Source organism: Micropterus salmoides, unplaced genomic scaffold (genome assembly GCF_014851395.1).
Source record: "Micropterus salmoides isolate LMB-PRFRI ecotype aquatic unplaced genomic scaffold, ASM1485139v1 Ms_hic_scaffold_19, whole genome shotgun sequence".
Lineage (NCBI taxonomy): Eukaryota > Metazoa > Chordata > Actinopteri > Centrarchiformes > Centrarchidae > Micropterus > Micropterus salmoides.
Genome location: NW_024041039.1, coordinates 18122289 through 18143114, shown reverse-complemented (window position 1 = coordinate 18143114; position 20826 = coordinate 18122289). Strand labels below are relative to the sequence as shown.

At 39.9% G+C, this 20826-nt stretch overlaps 1 protein-coding gene across 4 annotated transcripts; it reads left to right on the top strand.

Moving 5' to 3' along the window:
* Window positions 1–49: 49 nt before the first annotated feature.
* lrrc9 (leucine rich repeat containing 9) lies at window positions 50–16578 on the top strand. Of its 4 annotated transcripts, XM_038728888.1 has the most exons (33): window positions 50–535; window positions 783–841; window positions 1076–1294; window positions 1596–1736; window positions 1985–2048; window positions 2140–2210; window positions 3191–3373; window positions 3754–3909; window positions 4059–4267; window positions 4415–4546; window positions 4662–4841; window positions 4985–5105; window positions 5487–5622; window positions 5706–5846; window positions 5936–6060; window positions 6383–6568; window positions 6643–6762; window positions 6931–7122; window positions 7211–7336; window positions 7721–7855; window positions 8013–8190; window positions 8294–8514; window positions 8587–8709; window positions 8812–8942; window positions 9063–9171; window positions 9257–9396; window positions 9951–10087; window positions 10528–10745; window positions 11626–11694; window positions 12521–12646; window positions 13916–14105; window positions 14346–14502; window positions 14606–16578. In XM_038728888.1, the coding sequence occupies exons 2-33, from the start codon at window positions 785–787 to the stop codon at window positions 14637–14639; spliced, it is 4527 nt and encodes a 1508-aa protein (XP_038584816.1). In that variant the 5' UTR covers window positions 50–535; window positions 783–784; the 3' UTR covers window positions 14640–16578. The 4 variants fall into 4 exon arrangements, with proteins under 4 accessions (XP_038584816.1, XP_038584815.1, XP_038584814.1 ...); XM_038728887.1 differs by lacking the exon at window positions 50–535 and having other exon boundaries at window positions 562–841; window positions 4988–5105; XM_038728886.1 differs by lacking the exon at window positions 50–535 and having other exon boundaries at window positions 562–841.
* The last annotated feature ends 4248 nt before the right edge of the window (window positions 16579–20826 follow it).

The window sequence follows — 20826 nt, the reverse complement described above, 5'->3', positions numbered from 1 at the left end:
CATGGTGTCCGCGAGGATCGGGGTTGGCACTTTTATTTGGGGCAGAGTCAAACGTATGAAAGGCGTTTATATATGAAGTGTTTGACAGTGACCGAGAGAATGGCAGCACAATGATCCTTGGCGTGGTGAAACAGGTAGCCTGTAGCACACACAGTGACTCCACAGATAAGTCAGTGAAATTGGACGCATGGCCCACAGGGGAGCATAAAGATAGCGGCATTACAGGTCAATAAAACGAAATTAAAAACGACAAAAATAGCTAGAATTTCAAGTGTAATGTTTTATGAACGTGTGCCGATAAAATACAGCAACATTTCATGATACTGTGGTGTGAAAAAAGTATCTTGCAGTGTGGCGCCGTCATGTGGCAGCTCAAAATATCATTAGGACCGCAAAGGTTTCAACATGGCTCCTTAGCAACCAGACGCTCCTGATGCCAAACATTGCTGAAGTCAGATGGGTCACAGGGTTAGTGTTTGAGCTGATGCATTTCGACGTGGAAAGTAGTGTTAATACCGAGGTATTTATAACTGAGGTGAGCTAACAGTTCCAGTATCTGCACCTAACGTTAGCTAGCTGGTAGCATAACTTTAAGGGGAAGTTAGCGTCAGTGTGTATGCTTACTAACCTCAGTTATTTAGTTACTGTGCTTACACTATCTGGTAGACTAATTGCGGACCTTTTCTTTACTTTCCCAATAAATCATCAGTATAAAACAGAATGTGTGCATTTTAAGGGCACCTTATTTAACTATTTAACTTTAGCTTTAGTATATTTCACAGTTATGATACAGCGTGAGAAACAAAAGTGCCGTGGTGATGAGGAGGTGGTCAAAGAGCTGGTGAGTATATGAAATTCACATTCATTTGATCAAAATGATAGATGGTGTCTAGGTTAAAATCCAGTTTACTGCTTCCAACAATTGAATGCAATGTATAAGCTATATGGAGGCCTATTTCATTTAATTATCATTTTAATTTATCAATGTTCACTGCATAATAATTTGTCCTGACAAATAATGATTAGGCCTAGCTAAATGTAAGTTATTCTGTCACATTAGCTTTTTTTTCAACAGTGCATGGCCAATGGAGTGTCCTATGAAAAAATTGCACAAGAAGGAAGTAACATCAGCTGCCTGGAGATCTTCTTCTCTGGTTTTCCCCGTATGGTTGGGCTTTCCTTCTTCCCAAGGCTTTGCCAGATTACCATAGTGGGCCAGAACATAAAACACATTGAAGGATTGGAGGGCTGTCCTCTGCTTCGGGAGCTCTGGGTAGTCCAGTGCAATTTGACAGTAAGTTTGTTGTGCCGGTAATATCTCTGATCTAATTTCTAATCAATACTAGCCCTGCTGATAACAATAATATACTATGCCTTGAATCATTACAGTCCACTGTGTTTTATTTTGCAAGTGACTGCAACTGTTCTTAAACCTTACACACTGTAATCACAATTTTACCCTCTGTGTCATGTGATTACAGGAAATCATGCATAGTTTAAGCAAAACAGAATCCTGTATTAGTGAATTTTACAGCATATGTCATATACAGTATATATATAAACAATAATTTCTCCCACCTTCTCTTTTTTTGCAGGGAATATCTGGATTACAGAATTGTCTACAACTAGAGAAACTCTACCTTTATGATAATCAAATCTGTGAAATAAAGAATTTAGAATTGCAGATCAACCTAGAAGTCTTGTGGCTCAACAATAACTGCATAACTCAGATACAGGTTTGAATTGTAACTTGAATTAATGAATTAATCTATCTGTTTACATGTTTATTATAAAACATTATACAATATGTGTTAAACTGTGAATTTTATTTCAGAATTTCAATTGATTTTTCTTACCACAACTGCATATTTAGACAATTTATCATATCAGTAAATAAAATATGACTGTTCATGTTTTATCAAAGAAGCACACTCCCTTTTTTGATCAGTTGTTTTTGTTATGTGTGGTGGGATTTTTTCTAAAGGGCTTGAACACACTTCATAACCTCAAAGAGCTAAACCTTGCTGACAACAATATTGAAAAGATTGGTAGGTTTTTAGAATTATCTGTATTTTCTGTGTCTAGTTTGAGAGTTATTAGAAAAAAATAATAATCAAATAATTTTCAACTTCTTCTAAGGGCATTGCCTTGATCCTAATGTCAGCCTTCAGAGTCTTAATCTATCCGGGAACAAGATCAGCTCCTTTAAGGTAAGATTAAAAACATAAATATGCTTTTCAAATTCCTTCTGTAAAAAAGTTTTCCTACGCATTTTGTAAAATCTTGATTAAAATCCTTGGTCTGAAGAAAGGGCATTTCCAAATTCTTGTGAAATGTTGCGGTCTAGGCCAGTTCAGATTTTCAATCAATTCTACAATGGGCTGGCTGCATGAGACCTTCACTGAGGTATTGAGCAGCATAATTTCACTGTTTGTCCTTCTGGATTCAATGATATACAGTCATGATTACATCTATTTAAAAAATGATCTTAAAAGACTCCAAGAAGATGTTTTTATTAATATGTAGGTTTGTGTTAGTCAATTATGCATTTTCGACATAGCTGTTAAGCTAATTCAAAGCATTTGAGCTGAGTAAGAAACTGAGAAAGTTTTCTGGCTCCAGCTTTGATTGGTCACCTCAGATCATATTCCTGTCATCCACCTTTTTCAGCTTGGCTTTAAAGAATGCAACTATTGTCATTCAATGCACAAAGCGCCCTAGCATATTGAAACAAATGTGGAATCAAAGAAAAAGTCTTTGGTCCTTTGTCATTAAAATGTGACATTTCTTTCAGTGAGTATGTAGGGGGGGGGGAAGAAGAAGTTACAAAAGAAGTGTTTGATATTTAATGGAGTTTGTCTCATATTGACACTTCCTTTTCAGTGGGCAGTCAGTAAGACTTGCTGCAGAGGCTAGGCACAAATTTCATTTTTCTTTTCATCACCAAGTTGAAGTTGCCATAATACATCTGATTTGTATATATAATATAAGCTGTACTAGCTCTTTATAATTAGTGATAAGCAAAAATTACTGCAGCATCAATTTGAATTATGAAAAGAAATGTCTTGTCTCTCTAGTGGTTTTCAAATTGTTCTGGATTTCTGGAAATAGTGTTGTTTTTTGGGCACAACCTGAGCCTTAGTATTATAAGAAGCCCTATTAATGAACTAACCTGTGTGTTCTGTAACAGGAGTTGACCCTTCTTGAATGCATACCCCATCTGAGAGAACTAGCACTGAAAGACCCAACGTCAACGCCAAACCCAGTGTGTCTGCTGTGTAACTATGCTACACACGTTCTTTACCACATGCCAGGCCTCCAGCGACTTGACACCTATGACGTCTCAAGCAAGCAAGTCAAGGAAGCAGCTGAGGTATTGAGAAGGCCAGCAGGACCACTAATTAAGCTCACCTGAATTCTCTTGATTTACGTCCGTTGTTAATGATTTTGTTGAATTCCTAACTCATTAAATTTCCCATATCTCATACATATTTCTTCTGCATTTAGTTTTTCCAGTGCTTCAGTTGAGTTACAAATCATATTCATAATGAGTGAGAAATTTATTCCAAGACATGATTTCTTAATACATTACCTAAATTCAAAGTTCTAGATATCTTATGCATTGCATACGCACATTTCTTTTTTATTTAGCTTGACACATTTAAAATCTTTGGAAATCTTATTTAGGTATTTATTAACAAAAATGAGATTCTGTAGGTTTGAACTGTTCCTATCAAACATTTTTCCTTTTAGTCCACAGTAATGAAGAAAATGATGTACTACAACATGCGTGTACGTAGTGCTCAGAGGAACCTGGCAGAGATCCAGCTCAGTCTGATAGAGAGGAAGAAAACTATGCTACAGTTACCTGAAGAATGCATCAGAACTCTCAATCACACCTTCAAGAATGTATGTACAATCCTTGAAACATTTTTAAAAATATTTTAGCAGCTGTAAAACAAGAATACAATATAAATTGTTTAGCTGTAATCTCCAGCTGCAGGTTGCTGTTATTGTACACAGTTATGAGAGATGTTTTCATTTGCATGCATACCTAGCTTGAACGTGAGCTTTCCAAGGTGCCAGCTAGTTGTAAGAAGTCTTCCTGTACTTTGGACGATGGATCGACCCACCTGGTTGAAGGGTCAGCCGTCAGAAGAGACCCAACCGCTGACATCAGTCGTGATCTAGCCATGGAGCGCAAAATACTCAGCAAGATTGAAGCACTGAGGGAGAGGCTGGGGCTATGGATGAGGAGGCTGGATGAGTCTGTATTTTTGAAGATACAGAGATATTTTATAGTGCTTTATACAATTCAGTCTCATACTGTACAGTACATCTTTCTACATTCAAGCATCTGATTAAATAAACCAGTCCTAATGTGAAAAATGAATGTTCTTTCTTCTATATTCAGGATTGAAGCCTGGTATGAGTGTGATTTGGCCCAAGCCACAAACATGATGGAATATACTGTCCAGTTCCTGTTGATGGAGCTAGAAAGTGTTGGAAATATTCGTTTGGAAGAGGGTTTCTCCACAGACCCTTGGTGCGTACTTGGTATTATTAGTACAACTACAACCTTCATGAAATTTACAGCTACAGAGGACAAATCAAAAGCACACTTCCCTTAACTCATATTTTCTATGTTATGTACCCTACAGGTTTACTTCCTGTTGCGACCTCCTGCTTTCCAGATTCTCTCATTCAGACTTTAAGGTTTACAGTATTACTGGCATTAAGATCAATAGAGTTATTCGCATCCACAACAGGGCTTTGAGGCTTCGGTTTGAGGACAAACTTCACACCCTTCTAGCCAACGAAGAGTCTGGTGTCTGTTCACAGTAAGTTAAACTAAAGTGATATGAAAAGTGATAATAATCGTGTTTTTACCAATGATTTACAGACATTTTAACATTACTATTGTCATCATTGTAATAGTAGAAGGGTTGTTAATTTAGTTTGGAACTAATATAAACCTTTCAAGCAGGAATTACAGACGTCGGCTGGAGCACTTGTTCTACATAGCTGACTCTGAAAAAAACAGTGAGAAGGAAGACATTTTGTGCATCGTAGAGGAAGGCTTCAAAACAGCCCAACAATATAAGGTGTGTACACTGCTGATTTTGTTTGTTCCATAATTCCACCACCCCTCAACCATCAATCCCATCACCAAGAATTCCATTGAGCATTAAGAGAAAAAATTAAGCTAGTAAGTCACAGTTTAGTCACGTCACTACTTTATAACTGTATGTGTAAAATAATGAACAGCAATTGCAAGAATTTCTACAAATTGTGTTTGTTTATTAAGCAGAATGCTTTGTATAATAGAAGGAAGTAAACGTTCTGTTACTCTGAAATTGTAACTTGTTAGAAGTCTTAGTTGGGAATACTGTGGTCCTCCTTTTGTATACAGAAATAACTACACATGGGTGCTAACAGAACAGAATCTCATCATGTTGACTTTAACTATGGTGATTTTGAACTAGGCCTTGGACAGAGAGTGTGCTATACCTTTATCCAATAGCCTGAGTGTAACCGAACAGCCCAGAATAGAACATGCTCTGCGTCAGGCCAGCCAAGGCGAATCCAAGCACAGTAGAGATACGATACCCTTCAGGCATGGTGAGTTTTAAGAAAAAAACTCCCCTCAGCTGTGACTATTGTTTTTTTTCTTAATAGCTAAAATAAATTTTTTTTGCCTATAGGTCAGATTATTGTTTCCAAAGTATTCGTGGGCAACAGCATGCCTATCCGAGAGGGCGAACCAGTGGACAGAAGCATCTATCCCAGAGCCCACTCTGTGTATCGCAATGTGGACACTAAGCACAGAACTAAAATAAGTGAAGGTATGCAGTATATCAAGAGGCATGCAAACAATTATTTTTCAGTCAGTATTTATGCAATGTCATTGCATCTCTATGTGTTTTTCATTCAGAGAGACCCCGCTCCCCCAAAACTCACACTGGTCCCGAGTGCAGTTCCCTACGAAGACAGTGGTTTGTGTTTGACCATGAGCTTGTCCTGCCTGAGTACATCATATATTTTGAATACATCACTGGGGTAATTAATTCATTGGTTTTGTTATTTTATATCCCAGAACTCCACAGTCCATTTCTATAAAGCTTTAAATTTGGCACAAATCAAAGTAAATAAAAATTCAGCCAGTCATGCTGAGCTCTGATGCAATCAAAATTTAGTAGCATGGCTTTTAATCAATACTCAGATATGATAAAACATTTTGATTTTTGTGTCTCTTTTGTAGTTGCGCACTTGTTTTACAATTTAGTTTTATTTTACTTTATTTTAACACCCACTACAAGTCAGTAATTATATAACTACCAGCCAATTCTTTGCTTTAAACCTTTTGACATGTTGTTACTAGGGTCAAGAACATCCTGCATTGCTGGGCCAGAACACAGTCAAAGATGATACTCCCTCCAATGATATCAACCTGGACAAGGAAGTCCTCGATATGGAACCTGTGCTGAAACCACAGCCCAAGTTGTTGAGCCTGGATGACAAAATTCTGCTCAATGTGGCCAGAGCCAACATTCTCAGTCAGATTACTGTAAGTATTCTGGCTTTTCAAATGACAGCTTCATACACTTACAAAGAACTAGCTGCATTGTATTGAATCTGCAGGTGCTGAACCTTCATGGCAACAGTCTGAGTAAAATAAAGGAGATTTCCAGCCTCACAGCTCTGCGGCATCTTACTATCAGCTTCAATGAGTTCACACGCCTGGATGACCTTTCTCACATGGTAAAAGAGACAAAAATACAATAATTGAGCTTAAACTAAAAACTGCCTCTGTAGTATTGAATGAAATTCTGTAGTGGGGTGACACATAATATGGAGAGACTGAAACTGTATGGACCATATTATAAAGTGGAAACATTTAACATCTATTGTCTGTTAACAAAATCACAGCCCCACCTTGAGTTTTTGGATGCTAGCTATAACCGCCTAGTGACCCTAGAAGGGCTGAGGGGGTTGGGACAGCTCAAACAGCTCGATGTGCGCTGGAACAACTTGACCAAGGCCAGAGAGGATACGGCTGTGCTGAGAAAACACACACCTGCTCTGCTAAAGCTTGACACCCGATACAACCCCTGGAACAGGGTGTGTGCTGTTATCAAATAAAATCAAATAAGGTGCAGTACAAGTCACAATGTGGACGCATACAGTGAAGCTGTTTTCCTTTTTCCAGCCTGAAGCAGTCAAAATGACAATACTGGGTCGTCTAACAACCCTCACACACCTGGACGATATGATGGTAGCAGAAGAGGAGGCTGCTGATGCTGTTCAGATGGCTGCCAGATCCAAAATTAACCAGGTGAAGATCTTAAAGATACTGTTGCTTTGCTATATAGTCTGGATGAATGAATGCAGTGATCAGTAAATCTAAATTTGAATTAAAACAAAACAGTATGAAATAAATGGAACATCCCATTTAATTAATAAATCATTTTTGTTTGTGAGAACCAGTTTCAGTCCTCGGCCCATTTCATGTTTAATTATGAAAATTATAATTGGGATATTTACAGCATGTCATGTTTTCTTGGAGATGGATCAAGTTTGCATTTAAATGTAGATTTATTATGTAAAAATAAGTAGTAAGTCACTCCCACAAAGAACGCAGTACATTATGTGAACATCTACCTGTATATTTCAGGACATACTGTAATTAAATCAGACCCGTTGACACTCTTGCTTGTAGGCATCTCTTCTGGCTCACTCGCGTTATAACAGTGACCGTCCCCGCCGTCTCAGCCTGCTTTCAACAGCCCAGCTCCTATGTCTTCTCAGTCCTGCACAATGGGGCCTTAATCTAGAGCTTGACTGGACTGCAAAGGTGAGCTACATCCATGTGTGTTTCATCGTAAAGGAGTAATTTCTTTAAATGTTTTGTGAAGTGTTCGGAAGAGTGTAATTGTAATTTAAATTGTAATACATGTTTAAAGGTCATTTATACTTTTTTTAATACATTTGTCACCTTAAATTATGACTAGATCACCGCTCTGAACCTTGACAGCCAGAGGATTTCCAAACTGATCAATCTGAATAAGCTGGTCAACCTTCGCTGGGCCTCCTTTAATGATAATGACATTTCTAAAGTGGAGGGTCTTGACAGCTGTTTGAAACTGGAAGAACTTTCCCTCAACAACAACAGCATCAGCACACTCAGTGGTTAGTCACGCTGTCAGCTTGACAATGACGTTGGAAAATCAACATTAAGATCTATCAGAGACCTCATTGTTGCTGTGCCTGTCTTCAATCTCTGTTTCTCCAGGCCTACCAAAACTGCATTGCCTGAACAAACTGAGTGTAGATGGGAATCAGCTGTCTAGTCTGGATGCCTCAGTCCTCGATCAGCTGCCCAACCTGTCCTTTTTGTCTGTGGAGAAAAACTGTATCAGTTCCCTGCATGGCATCCAGAGAGTTCGCTCCCTTCTTGAGTTCTACATCGGCAATAACCACATTTCTACATCACAAGACATCTACTATCTGAAGGTCAGTGGGAGAGAAATTATAGTAGGTTTCAGATTTTGTTGTCTGAGCTTATATACTCCCCTTTGTTTTCAGGGATTGACAAACCTCATCATTCTGGATCTTTATGGGAATCCTTTATTGGAGAAACTGGAAAACTATCGGATTTATGTTGTGTTCCACCTCCCCTCCCTAAAAGCTCTGGATGGCATTGCAGTGGTATGTACCAACAACGGCAACCAGTCAAACTTTTCATATTATATTGATATTGTAGTGATGATTATATCCAGTGTTTTGTATTTGCTGTTGTTTTCTTTCTAGGAGGTAACTGAGTGTGAAAGTGCGAAAGATATGTTTGGAGGAAGACTAACCCCTGACATGGTGGCAGAGAAGCTGGGCCACTCAAACTACACAGACATCACCTATCTCACCATGCAGTCCTTGTCCATTAGGTAATAGCCTGGCTTTGCAGACAGATGAACACAATGAGCATGGTTATAGTGATTTACAATGCACAAAAATTAGGTGTTGAAAAACAAGCCTAATTGAAAGTGTGTTTTTTTCCGCCACAGGATGGTTGATCTGTCTCCAGCAGACCTGTTCTGTAGCCTACGCAGTGTCAACTTAGACCACAACAACCTCACTTCGTTCACGGGCCTCATCTATCTGCCCAACATAAAAGTACTAAGTACACTTAATTTTTAAAATCAACAGGCTGGCTTGAAATGCACCTCAGCCATTATTATTTCCTGTGACTTCTTTACAGGCTCTGTGTCTGAACTACAACCACATTGAGTCCATCCTGCCCAGACAGAAGACTCAGGCTCATCTGACAAACAGACAGATACTGTACAGCAAAGTTCACTCCAGTGGTTACGGCCAACAGACCCCATACAAAGGCAAAGGGTAGCTCTTATCTCAGTAATTGATTGTTTTTACATTTTACAATGTTAGACTGTTGCCAAGTGTCAAGTATGAACTTCAACTGAATGTTTAACCATTAGGGGGCAGCACTGACCAGCCAATGTATGAATTCTGTTGTGGTGTCTCTTGACACTTGTCACAGTTGTTTCCTATAAGCCCTTATAAAATCTAGTTGTAAACACAATTTCAAAATATTGTAATTTGGTTCAAAATAAGTTATTAATATTAGTAACTTTAAAAGATATTAATATTAAGTCATTTTATTTTATTTTCTAGATATATTATCACTAAATAAACTGAATATTGAAATATTGGTCTATCTATAAGTTTCCGCATTGTCAGTATATTGTGAGAACAATGATATAATCTTCCAATCATATCTTCCTTTTATAGAAACCAGTGCTGGGAAAACCATGCTTTTGTTTACCCTGACTGATGTGAGGTCTGATCAGTTAAATGAGGCAGTGCATGGGAGAAAGATATGCTTATTTAAGTACAGAGGTTTCAAACTGTCAATCTGTGACTGTGTGTTTAAGGGAAACTGGGCCCACTGGCAGTCTGGAGCCACTGATGGGCAGCCTGGAGGTGCTGCATTTGAGTCACAATGGCATCTCCAATATGGCCAATCTGCAGCTCAGCAGGCTCACCAATCTTAAAGCACTCTTCCTTCAAGGTATGTATGGTTGACACACAACTGCTCCTTCACAAAGCCTATTAAATGTGCAGTGTATAGAGCCTGTGAAAAGGCAAGCACTGAGAGCAAAGTCTCCCAGAGACCTTAGGCCAGGTGGGAGATGAGACTTGAAGAAAAGAACGGCTGACTTTCTTTTCAACAGCTTTTGATGGCTTTTGATTGAGTTTTGCTTTGTCAGGGTGATTTGTCCCACAAAGCCAACCTTACTTGTCCTTTCTTCCTTTTTGCTTAGAAACCTTTCGAAGCTTTCTCTGTAATTTCAGTGTCTTTTACAACAGGGCCAAACAACAAATACCTGGCAAATGTTTTTATATATTTTATATTGTGCAATTTACTATCTTATTTTGTTTATAGAAATATTAGACTTTTGTTTGATATATATTTCCATTGTTTTGATAAGGTTTTTTTTTTATCCCTAGGTAATGATATCAGCCTGGTGGAAGGACTGGAGGGGCTTCACCAGCTCAGAGAGCTTGTGCTAGACAGGAACCGGATCAAAGCTCTGGCCGAAAACTCTTTCATAGCCCAGAAGGTCCTGCTAGAACTGCACCTAGCAGAGAACCGGATCCGGGAGCTCAACCATCTAGATCCTTTGACTGAACTCCACAAGCTCTTTCTTGGCATGAACAAGCTGCAGGTATTGTCCTCCAGCAGCACTAGTCTCCTCACATGATGGATTATATTAATGTTTATATTCAGATTTTTAATAAAACTGCATATTCAGAGTTTCAATTAAACTGCATTAATGTTTCACACCACAGTGATTTCCTGAGGTGACTGCCAAGGTCACAGTAAGCTTTTGTGCAGTTTTTGATTTACCTCCAAATTTTACTGATTGGTTCATATGCAAAATGTGTCAGATGTTTAAGAATGTATTTTATTCAGTGTGCAGCAGTATTATTTTTCCCTGCATTTGCAAAGTAAGACATGAAGTATAGTAATCATGAGTCATTAGCACCCCGCTGTGGCATGCGAGGGGTAGCATTAAGGAGAATCAAGTTTGATTGAAGGTCAGGGCCGTGTGTATAAAGAAAGAGGTGAACAATCAGGACAACGTGTAATCAGCTTCTCAGTCTGCATCTCCTTCTCACCCATGGCGAGTGATTTGCACTTTTGTTGCCAGTTCCTTCTTCCCTTCACTTCCTTAATGTTTTCATGCATTCAATTAAGACATAAAGTACAGCAATCATCCCAGAACAACAGTTGTCACTGTGGGGGTGTCTTTGAATCACAGCCAAGTGCAACCATAAACCTGGGAACGACAGAAAACACCCTCATTCCCTGTTGCGTGCCCAAACTCTCTCATGAGATTAATGAGAGCTCACACATGTAATCTCTCCCATCAGCTGCTTTCATCTTCCCTACACCAAAATTATGAAAGGTTCAGTCATGATGTCATGCGTATGTCTCCATTATCAACACACAGCAGGCTACAACCAGTGGGAAAGAAAAGTTAAATGTCGGGGGGGTGAATGAAAAAGAATTTAAGGTAATCTTTGTTTCTTTACTTTTTGTAGGACATCGCAGAGCTTGACAAACTAGAAGTTCTTCCTTCGCTGACAGAGCTTTCTGTTGTTGGCAATCCTGTGAGTGTTATAAGTATTATGTTGTGTAACGTTGCATTGAAAACAATGAGTTTGTTTTGCTATATCACAGGACACTCGCAAATGATCAAAAGCATGCTCACAGGCTTAATTTCTCACCTGCACAATCCAAAACACCATCCCAGTGTAACTGTGGTTCCAAATTAAGTGATTACATGATGGGCCATCTGCTGTCCCTTAAACTGGCCGGCATCAGAGACAAATCCGTTGACCAAATGGCAGGGCGCTATTGGCCCGGTTGCATCACCCATCTGGAGCTCATGGATCAGGCCTGAGCAGAGCCTGCAGCCCAGGGCCTCCCAATGCTCAGCTGTGGTAGCCTCTGTAGTGCTCGACCCCATCCCCCTTCTCTTCCCATAGGAGAGGTTAATCTTGCCAGGGGGGTAGAGGCCAACAGCCACCCTGGAGACAATACCTCCTGCTGTTGACAGCATGAGATCACTACATCACCCATGTTCCCTAGCTAAAGTCTGTCTCCTCCTCTCCACTGGACATCCATTGGCATTCACTCACAACTTAATCACAGCAGCAGTGTCCTATAGGAACATCAAGTTCTGTGAGTGGACAGGCTGAATTTGTATCCTATCCAGAGGGTGCCCTCAGCTGGGCACCAAGCTATCGGCTGCTGTCAGCTGGGTCACTGGAATAGCTGTTAACTACGTTGGGACCCACATAGCATCATATTTATCCCAGATGTCTCAAGGCAGGCTTCACTGAGGCTCCACAGTTAAAATAGCTGGATGCTAGTTAGGGTCAGGATATTTTATCACCGGGTTGTTTTTTATCAGTTGTTTTTTTTTTCTTCCAGGTGGCCAGACATTCTCTCCACAGACCAGCAGTAGTGCTTCGTCTGTCCCGGCTGCAGGTCCTGGATGGAGTGATGGTCACCCTTGAAGAAAGGACCAGGGCTGAACTCCTCAGTGCTGATCCCTCAGTGAGAAGTGCACACAACACATTCACTCAGAAATCGTCACTGCCATTGAGTCATGTCAGGCTGAAAATGTCTGCATTTAAAACGTGGATAATTTAAAATGTGATTTAAGTATTTTTAGACATAATAATGTTTCGACTAGTTTAAGGGCAACAAAATAATAATAAATCATGGCGTCAGCATTTATCCACCATTCTTTTCTTCCTGGCAGTGTAGAGAAGGCTTTTAAACACCATTTAGACACTTCAGGTTGGGACACAAAATTGTGCTGAGGAGAGCGCTGGGGAGGGACAAATAACCTCAATTTCTCTAGTGTCCTGGCTACAGCCTTGCATAAATTTAGTACATATAAAAAATTAAGATACTTATAACACATTTGTTAGGAAAAAGGTTAGTTTGCAAGAAAGGGATCTTTCATTCCCACGCTCGCTTACTCTACTTCAGTATTTCAGTATGAAACTGTCAACATTGTCAACAACAATTTAACAAAAATCTTGTGTGTGTAAAAGTTCATAATGGATTTTATTGTGTTAAGATGAAGTCCAACTGAAAGAAACTAAATAACAACAACCAAACTGTAGCCACCAAAAAAAGTGAAAAGCCTGGATCAAACTCTTTCAGTCTGACTGATTTGATGTTCACGTAATGAGAGAGCAGGGCAGTAATTCTCCTGTAGCTCTGAATTAAAAGCAGCCTAAGCCTGCTGGCATCATCCTGCTGATTAGATGAAATGTGCCCGGCCGATAATGCACCAGTGGATTTACTCCCTATTAGCCAGGTCAACACGACCCCCTCTGCTTATTAATCGTAGATGTGGAAATTGCAGAGCAGAGATCCTGGGTTTTCTCATTAAAAACACAAACACAAACCTCCCCCTATCTGCCATCTCAGTTGTCACTCTCAATTTATGCCTGTGCCTACTTTTGTTTGAATTTAAACATGTTATTGATGAGAAGTAATTACTATTCCCCTATAAGATGCTTATGTATGTGGAACAACAGGCAATTTAATCACCAATCCTCTGCCAAGTGTGTGGGTGGAGTAGATACACTGCAGTGACAGTAGCAGCCATAAGAATGTAGAGAAAAAAGTAACAGTAACAGGGTTAGGATGCGTATGTCCGTGAGGTCAGACATTAAGTTGGCCCTGGAGGCACTGAAGGGATCGTTTTTACACATTATCTGAATATCTGCTTATGTTTTTCAAACTAATCCTGTCCTGAAGTATTACTTCTACCTTCCTCATGTTCCCTATTTATTATTTCTCATAAAGCCATGCTCCCAATGCCCTGGAGCTTCTTTTCCTACCACTGAAATAAACATACCTGGACTGCTACCCCTCATGCCTCGAAACAACCCTCTAAGAGGAATGAGTATAAGTGGAGGACTGCAGAACTTTATCCATGGGCACGATATCCTGCAGGGTAACATGGATGAGGTCCAATCTCATTACACATACAAGCGTAAGTGTGACATTTCTCCTCTCAAAAATCATTAAATTTGATAAATGTGATGTGCATAACAAGAAGTTTTGGATTGACACGAACAATCTTTTCTTCGAGTTCTAATACCCTAATAACGAATACTTTTTTCATATAACAATGTACCAGAAGACTGTTGGGTATTATGATGTCTAATGGTTCGACACTCGTATACTTATTCCTGCTCTCAAACCCACATCTTTGTATTAATTCCCAATTCAGAAAAGAAGCCCAAACACGGTAATGGTTCTCGAGGCGGCCAAACTGACATTACATTTAGACACATTCGTAGAACAGGAAGCAACCTGGGAACCACAGGTCTCCTTCCTGATGGGAACAGAGTCATCGTCATAAATCCCAACCAGGAGCAAGACAGCAGGTTGGTAAATTCAAAATTCAAGACATGTAATTGCCTTTAAAATGTGAGCGATCTGATATTATTATGAATACACTTTGACTATTTCCTCATACTTATATTCCAGGTTTCCAAATGGTGGCAAACCCCCACCCATGTAGCAGCCAGAAGAGGTGGAGCATACACTGATACTGGTGAATCAATACAAGATCCAGAGGTGAACACATGCGACAACCATGACTGTGGTGTGGTCATACATCATAGTACTTTAGGACATATTTTGAAAGTGTTTTTTGTAAGTGGGCCTTGATGTATATGGGCGTCTGTATACGTCTGTAAATTTAGATTTTTGACATAGCAAGAAATAACTTTCTGTTGCTGTTTACATATCAATAAATCAACTTTGCATCTCTTTGAATTTTAGTGTAAACTAAAACATGTTTGGGGGTTAAAGAAAATTAGGCTACTTGAAGGTTGTATGTAGTGTGTCCCTTTCAAATGCATTTATAATGACTGTGACCTTATTTTCTATCCACATATGTGGATCACTAACCATGGTAATCTGAGGATGAGAGGTTTTGGTGTCATTTCTACTGCTATCCCATCCTTGGCCTCAAACAAGTGAAAAAACACCCACAGATGTAATGGCGTGTGAGGGTGGCATGCTGTGTCTATTGGGTCAAATGCATCCCCAACAAGTGGATAATCCAGCTTTAGCACACCTCTCTGTGGACAATAATCTGCAGTCACTCAGATAAAGATGTAATCTTGAATGAGGTCCAAATGGATTTCAGAGATTGTCAGTTTCATCACGTTAGCCTCTTTTCAAAAACCCCACTGCAGTTTCAACTAATAGGCAAATCTTGTGTGTTGTAACTGAAAATGAACCTACTCCACTTGATATTTGTGATGTTAGTTCTGCTGAACATGAAATTATAATCCTTCCTGTCTTCCTGGCAGTTTAGTCTAGTAGTCCTGCGGTTAACAAAAACACCAGTGTGAGCCTCAAATGTGGAGGGTACAGCCTGTAGTATGTGATCTAAACCCTTTTTTATTCTGGCATCTCTAAACTGATTATTGTGAGATGAAAACCTACATGTGAAAAGATTTAAATATGACACATATTCCTATCCATCATCCTAGGCTTAAATAGCTAGAAAGAAAGTCATTTTCACTGTCATTGTGCATACTGTTATCTATCTCAACAACTTGTCGTAAAGTAAATTATTGTTTTATTTAACTTGATACCTGTAGTGTTCATAATACGTACTTCTTAAAAAGACACAACATAAACAATTAAGTTGGGACAGTTCTGGGAAATATATTTCTAAATTGTAAACAGCAGCAAAAGCAGAGAGTTTATTTTTGACCGGGAACACGCATTCCAAAGGACATCACTCTGAATCCATTGAAGCCAGAAGCAGCAACATTTTCTTTCGTAATGTCCACCAACCTGAACTATGAACTTTGCGGATCAGTGGTGTGAATGTGACCACTAGGTGTCCTTAGAGCTCCATTAGCTCTCCAACACTGCTAATCAGTCCTCAATGAATTTACCACCTGCCCTGTAGGTAGCAATTTACCAGTTGAGGCGGATATGTGTGTGTCTGCGGTCATTTTGTATTTCCTGCCAGTGTAGCCTTTTTTGAACACGTGAGGCAACAGCCAGCTTGAGGCAGCAAAAGTGAAAAGCTCTCCCCAAACAAGCTCCTCTAATGCATGTACTTAACTTCACTTAATTTGTGTTAATTCCCAGCATTAAGCGGGGCTAATGACTGTGCAAGTGAGTGCACTGTCATTACCTTGCTCTGCCTGACAACGAATGGCAGCTGATGAACTCACATAAAAAAACCACTCTAATGCACAGATTTGGGGGCTCAGTGAGAGCTCTCTAATGCATTAGGTATTGCAAAGGATAATTACACTTTTTATATTTGTGTACGTTATCTGCAGTATGGATGTGCTAGAAGTATAACTGTCTTTATTGCATTTGTTTTCCTGTGTGTAGTGTAAACTTCTTGTTAGCATACTACTTCATACAGTATCTATCTCTTTGCATATCTGTCAGTATTTTTCACATTAAAATGAAATCAGCATAAAGACTGTGAATAATTCATCAGTTCTGAGTGAACCCAGATGCACTGCTCGTTCTGTCTTTCTCTCTCCGTCTCTTCGCTACTTCATGTGAGTAGACCACATGGTCCGTAGCTGGTTTAATGGGATGGAATGTGACAGGTTATGTTTTCATCTGCCTGATATGGAGCCCGGCTCAGGCGGGAGGGAACGAGGGGTTGAAAGAGAGACCGAGAGGGTGGAGAGGGGGGAAAATGAGTTGGTCTCTACAGTTGCAGTCTGGATTCATAATTAGACATGTTTGTGCTTGTTGTGAATCAGTTATAGATGATGCTCTTTCCCCCATCCCCACCAACACACACACATGCACACACACACACACACAGAAAAACACATGCTCTGTATGGGGCCATTACTGCTGGTCCACTAACTCCCTACATTTGCTGTGTGTGTGCATTCAGAGCGCCATTAGTCCAAGACTCTGTGAATAATTGCTGAATAGACCATGTTTTCACTGCTATCTACTCAGGTTCTAGTGTCGGTTGATGTTGTGGGTCAAATGAGAGGGATGAGGACATTGATTGATGTATGATGCCAAAGACAACTCTTGTGCAATACTTATCAACACATTATGTGCAGTATGTGTAATGGGTGAACAGCATTAATCTCTACATGCATTACACATTTACCAGCTCGTATTAAGTTTAGAAGTGCTTTGGTAGAGGTTACAATTACATCAAAATCATCACTTGACATGGAATTGCTGTTGTAAAAATGAAATGTTCTCTCCACATTTGGCTGCTGATGGCAACCAACTGCAGGTCATCATCAAAATATAAATTATTTTGTTTTCTAAAGGTACATATTTAGTCCCGAGTTCATTTTCCATCCCTGTGAATCCTGTATTCTAAAACAATCTTGCCATATTGCCTCTCTTGAAATCTGTCAAGTGAGTTATTGTTGTCGTTTGTCATTTTCCTGTAATTTGTTTCCTGTGAGGCTCCCTAGAATAAAGAGTGAATGAAGAAAGTGATTGGGAAAATACAGATAAAAGAATGTAGTGAGAGTGACAATTAGAATGAAAGGAAAATGCTTTTATTTTGTGTAGACATTTTGGAAGAGTGCACGCCTCACATTAAATCTTAACTGCTATTCATTGCTGGACTTGCATGTGATTTATCACATTATTCCTATCGCACAAAGCATGTTGCGTGGTTAAAATGCCAAAATCAAGGTAACAATATCCAAACAACAGATAAATACCCAATTTTCTTGTAAATTTAATGGGAATCAATTTTCAGAGCACCTTCAGATAGTCTGCTTTTTTGTTTGATGATATGTGCATTTGTGTTTCTCCTTTAATGACTGTCAAATCTTAATTCAAGTTGATATTCTTCATCAGGAACCTATAACAAAAACGAAGCAATGAAGGGAGTATTACAGGGTGCAACACATGTTGTCGAGAGTGACGGGCTTTTCTGTTGTTATGGTTTATTGTGTCCTACACAGAGCAGAAATTGCTTTTTCAAGATGACAAGGAAACACAACCTCCTGCCCACCCATATCCCCAGTGAAGAATAACAACAACAATTTAATCTCCTTGGCTCCAGATTATTATTGTTCTTTGTGTTTATATTGTGGCCTTTTTAGTTGATCACTTCATGATCCTCCTTTTTGCCCTCCTTTTCTCTAAGTAAATCAACATTTTGGAGAGGCAGACACTTGACCACAATCACTTTCATTATATTGAAATAATAAAATACTTGTAGGATTTGCTCTTTTGGTATTAAGAACACGATAACAAGGATTTAGAATGTAATATTAATATTTCTAATCCTATGTCAGTTTATGGGGTCAACTAAACTCATTAGATTTGGGATTTAAAGATACTGGCAAGAAAGAGGTTGAAAATTTATTCAGGTTATGGAGGATAAACAACCCATTGGGATGTGTCTTTTGATGTAATTATAATTGCAAAGAGGGATGGTCTTTTCATTGATCAGTGAAAAGCATGTTGGAGTGGTAAATCCTTTGTTATTTATTGAGGGCAGGCATTTACATTTTTCTGTTGACTCTGTAGTAATGTAGTTTTGTTAAGTTTTCATACAGTTTCTAATGATGTGAGTCCCACTCATACAAAAACTGACAATACAGTCTCAGGATGTAGGCCTACATGGGGCTGACAGAACTGGTTTATATGTCTATAAAATATCAAATATTGTGAGGGGAGGTGGCTCAAAAATACGCTGGATGTTCACAACACCTCATGCTTCATGTTGGTTTAAACCAGCAACAGTGAACACAAAAGCTGTGCGCGTCGCTCCTGAGCGCGTGCCAAAGTTTTTGGCCTCTTTCCGCGCGCCATGCGCAGTTGGGTCACTCACAGGTCTGTAGGCCTACTACACAGGTGAAGCAGTCTGTCTAAATCGCAGCATCATAACATATGCACATGTTGAATATAAACCAGTGTGTTACTGCCGCTGTTGTCGTCGTTTTTACAAAACGTCTATGAAGATTCTCAGTCATCCAGGTCATAGTTATCCAACGAAGGTTAAAATCAAGGGCAACTGGACTTGGTTGAAGATACTGGAAGACGTTTCGTCCCTCATCCAAAGGACTTCTTCAGTTCTGACTGACTGGCAGGGAAACTCAGCTATTTAACCTCAGTGGGGTCGTTATCCCGGGTCATCGATACCGCTGGTTCGTTAGTGTTCCTTGTTGCTGTGACGACAGTCGTTACAGTCTTTAAGACTACCTGTGGCCAAGACTGAACGACCATCGTTGGTATCTTCACCTGAGGTCAATAGGTTACGTTTGTTGAGTTTCCTGGGAAGTGATGAAAGGACAGCATTGTAAGTGGGGGATAAGTGGTGGCGTAGACCCCCTCCCCTGTTCAATGACGGCTTCTCAACCCTGGTGTAGATGGCTTCCTTGACACCTCTTTCAAACCATCCATCTTCTCTGTCTAAAATGTGCACCTGGTGGTCCTCAAACGAGTGTCCTCTGTCCTTCAGATGTAAGTAGACTGCAGAGTCTTGACCTGAGGAGTTGGCCCTTCTGTGTTGAGCCATGCGTTTGTGTAGTGGTTGTTTTAGTCTCCCCAATATACAGGTCTGTGCATTCCTCACTGCATTGGACCGCATACACTAGATTGCTTTTCTTGTGTTTGGGTGTGCGGTCTTTGGGGTGTACCAGCATCTGTCTTAGTGTGTTCTTGGGTTTAAAAAACACAGGGATGTTATGTTTGTTGAAAATCCTCCTGAGTTTTTCTGATACTCCAGACACGTATGGAATCACAATGTTGTTGCGTTTGACCTTCTTTTCCTCCTCCCCTGTAGTTTTGTTCTTCTTGGATCTTGTGGCTGTCTTCACAAAGGTCCATTTAGGGTATCCACAGGCTGTAAGTGTCCCCTTCAGGTGGTTCTGTTCCTTCTCTCTGGCTTGGGCGCTTGTTGGTATGTTTTCCGCTCTGTGGTGCAGTGTTCTCATGACCCCTAGCTTGTGCTCCAGTGGGTGGTGTGAATCGAAGAGTAGGTATTGGTCTGTGTGTGTGGGTTTTCTGTACACCAATTTGCAGGCTCCTGTCCTCTTCAATGTGTACAGCGCAGTCCAGGAAGGCCAAACTGTTGTTGTGAACATCTTCTCGTGTGAACTTGATGTTACTGTCCACAGAGTTGATGTGTTCTGTGAAGGCTTGCACTTCCTGGCTTTTAATTTTGACCCAGGTGTCGTCCACATATCTGTACCAGTGGCTCGGTGCTATTCCTCTGAAGGAGTTGAGGGCTTTATTCTCCACTTCTTCCATGTAGATGTTTTTACAAAACATACTCTTCACATTATGCAAACTGTATGTCAGGTGTGCGCATTTGATTTGGATACAAATTGAAGCTTGTACAGTCTCCCAGATCAGCAACATTGACCTTATAATCATTTTAATGTAGCCTATTGATGATAGCTGTTCATTTCGTTAAGCTTTTGCAAATAATTATATACATAAAAATATGTAGAAAGCCTATATTTTGTTTTTGTTTGGGTTTCACCAACCCACCACAATTTCTGAGAGATTTCGCACTTGTAACATATCTAACATGGGTTTGTGTTGTTCTCTTTTGTATTAATAATGGTGAGTGTGTGTGTGCGCGCGCGTGTGTGTGCGTGTGCGTGCGCAGTGTTTGAAGGGGCGAGGTGGGTAGTGTTGGGGCGGGATATGTACGTTTCAAGCCAATCAGTGGACGCGCTCTCCTCTTGTCTTGACTCCTATTGGTTACAATCTGT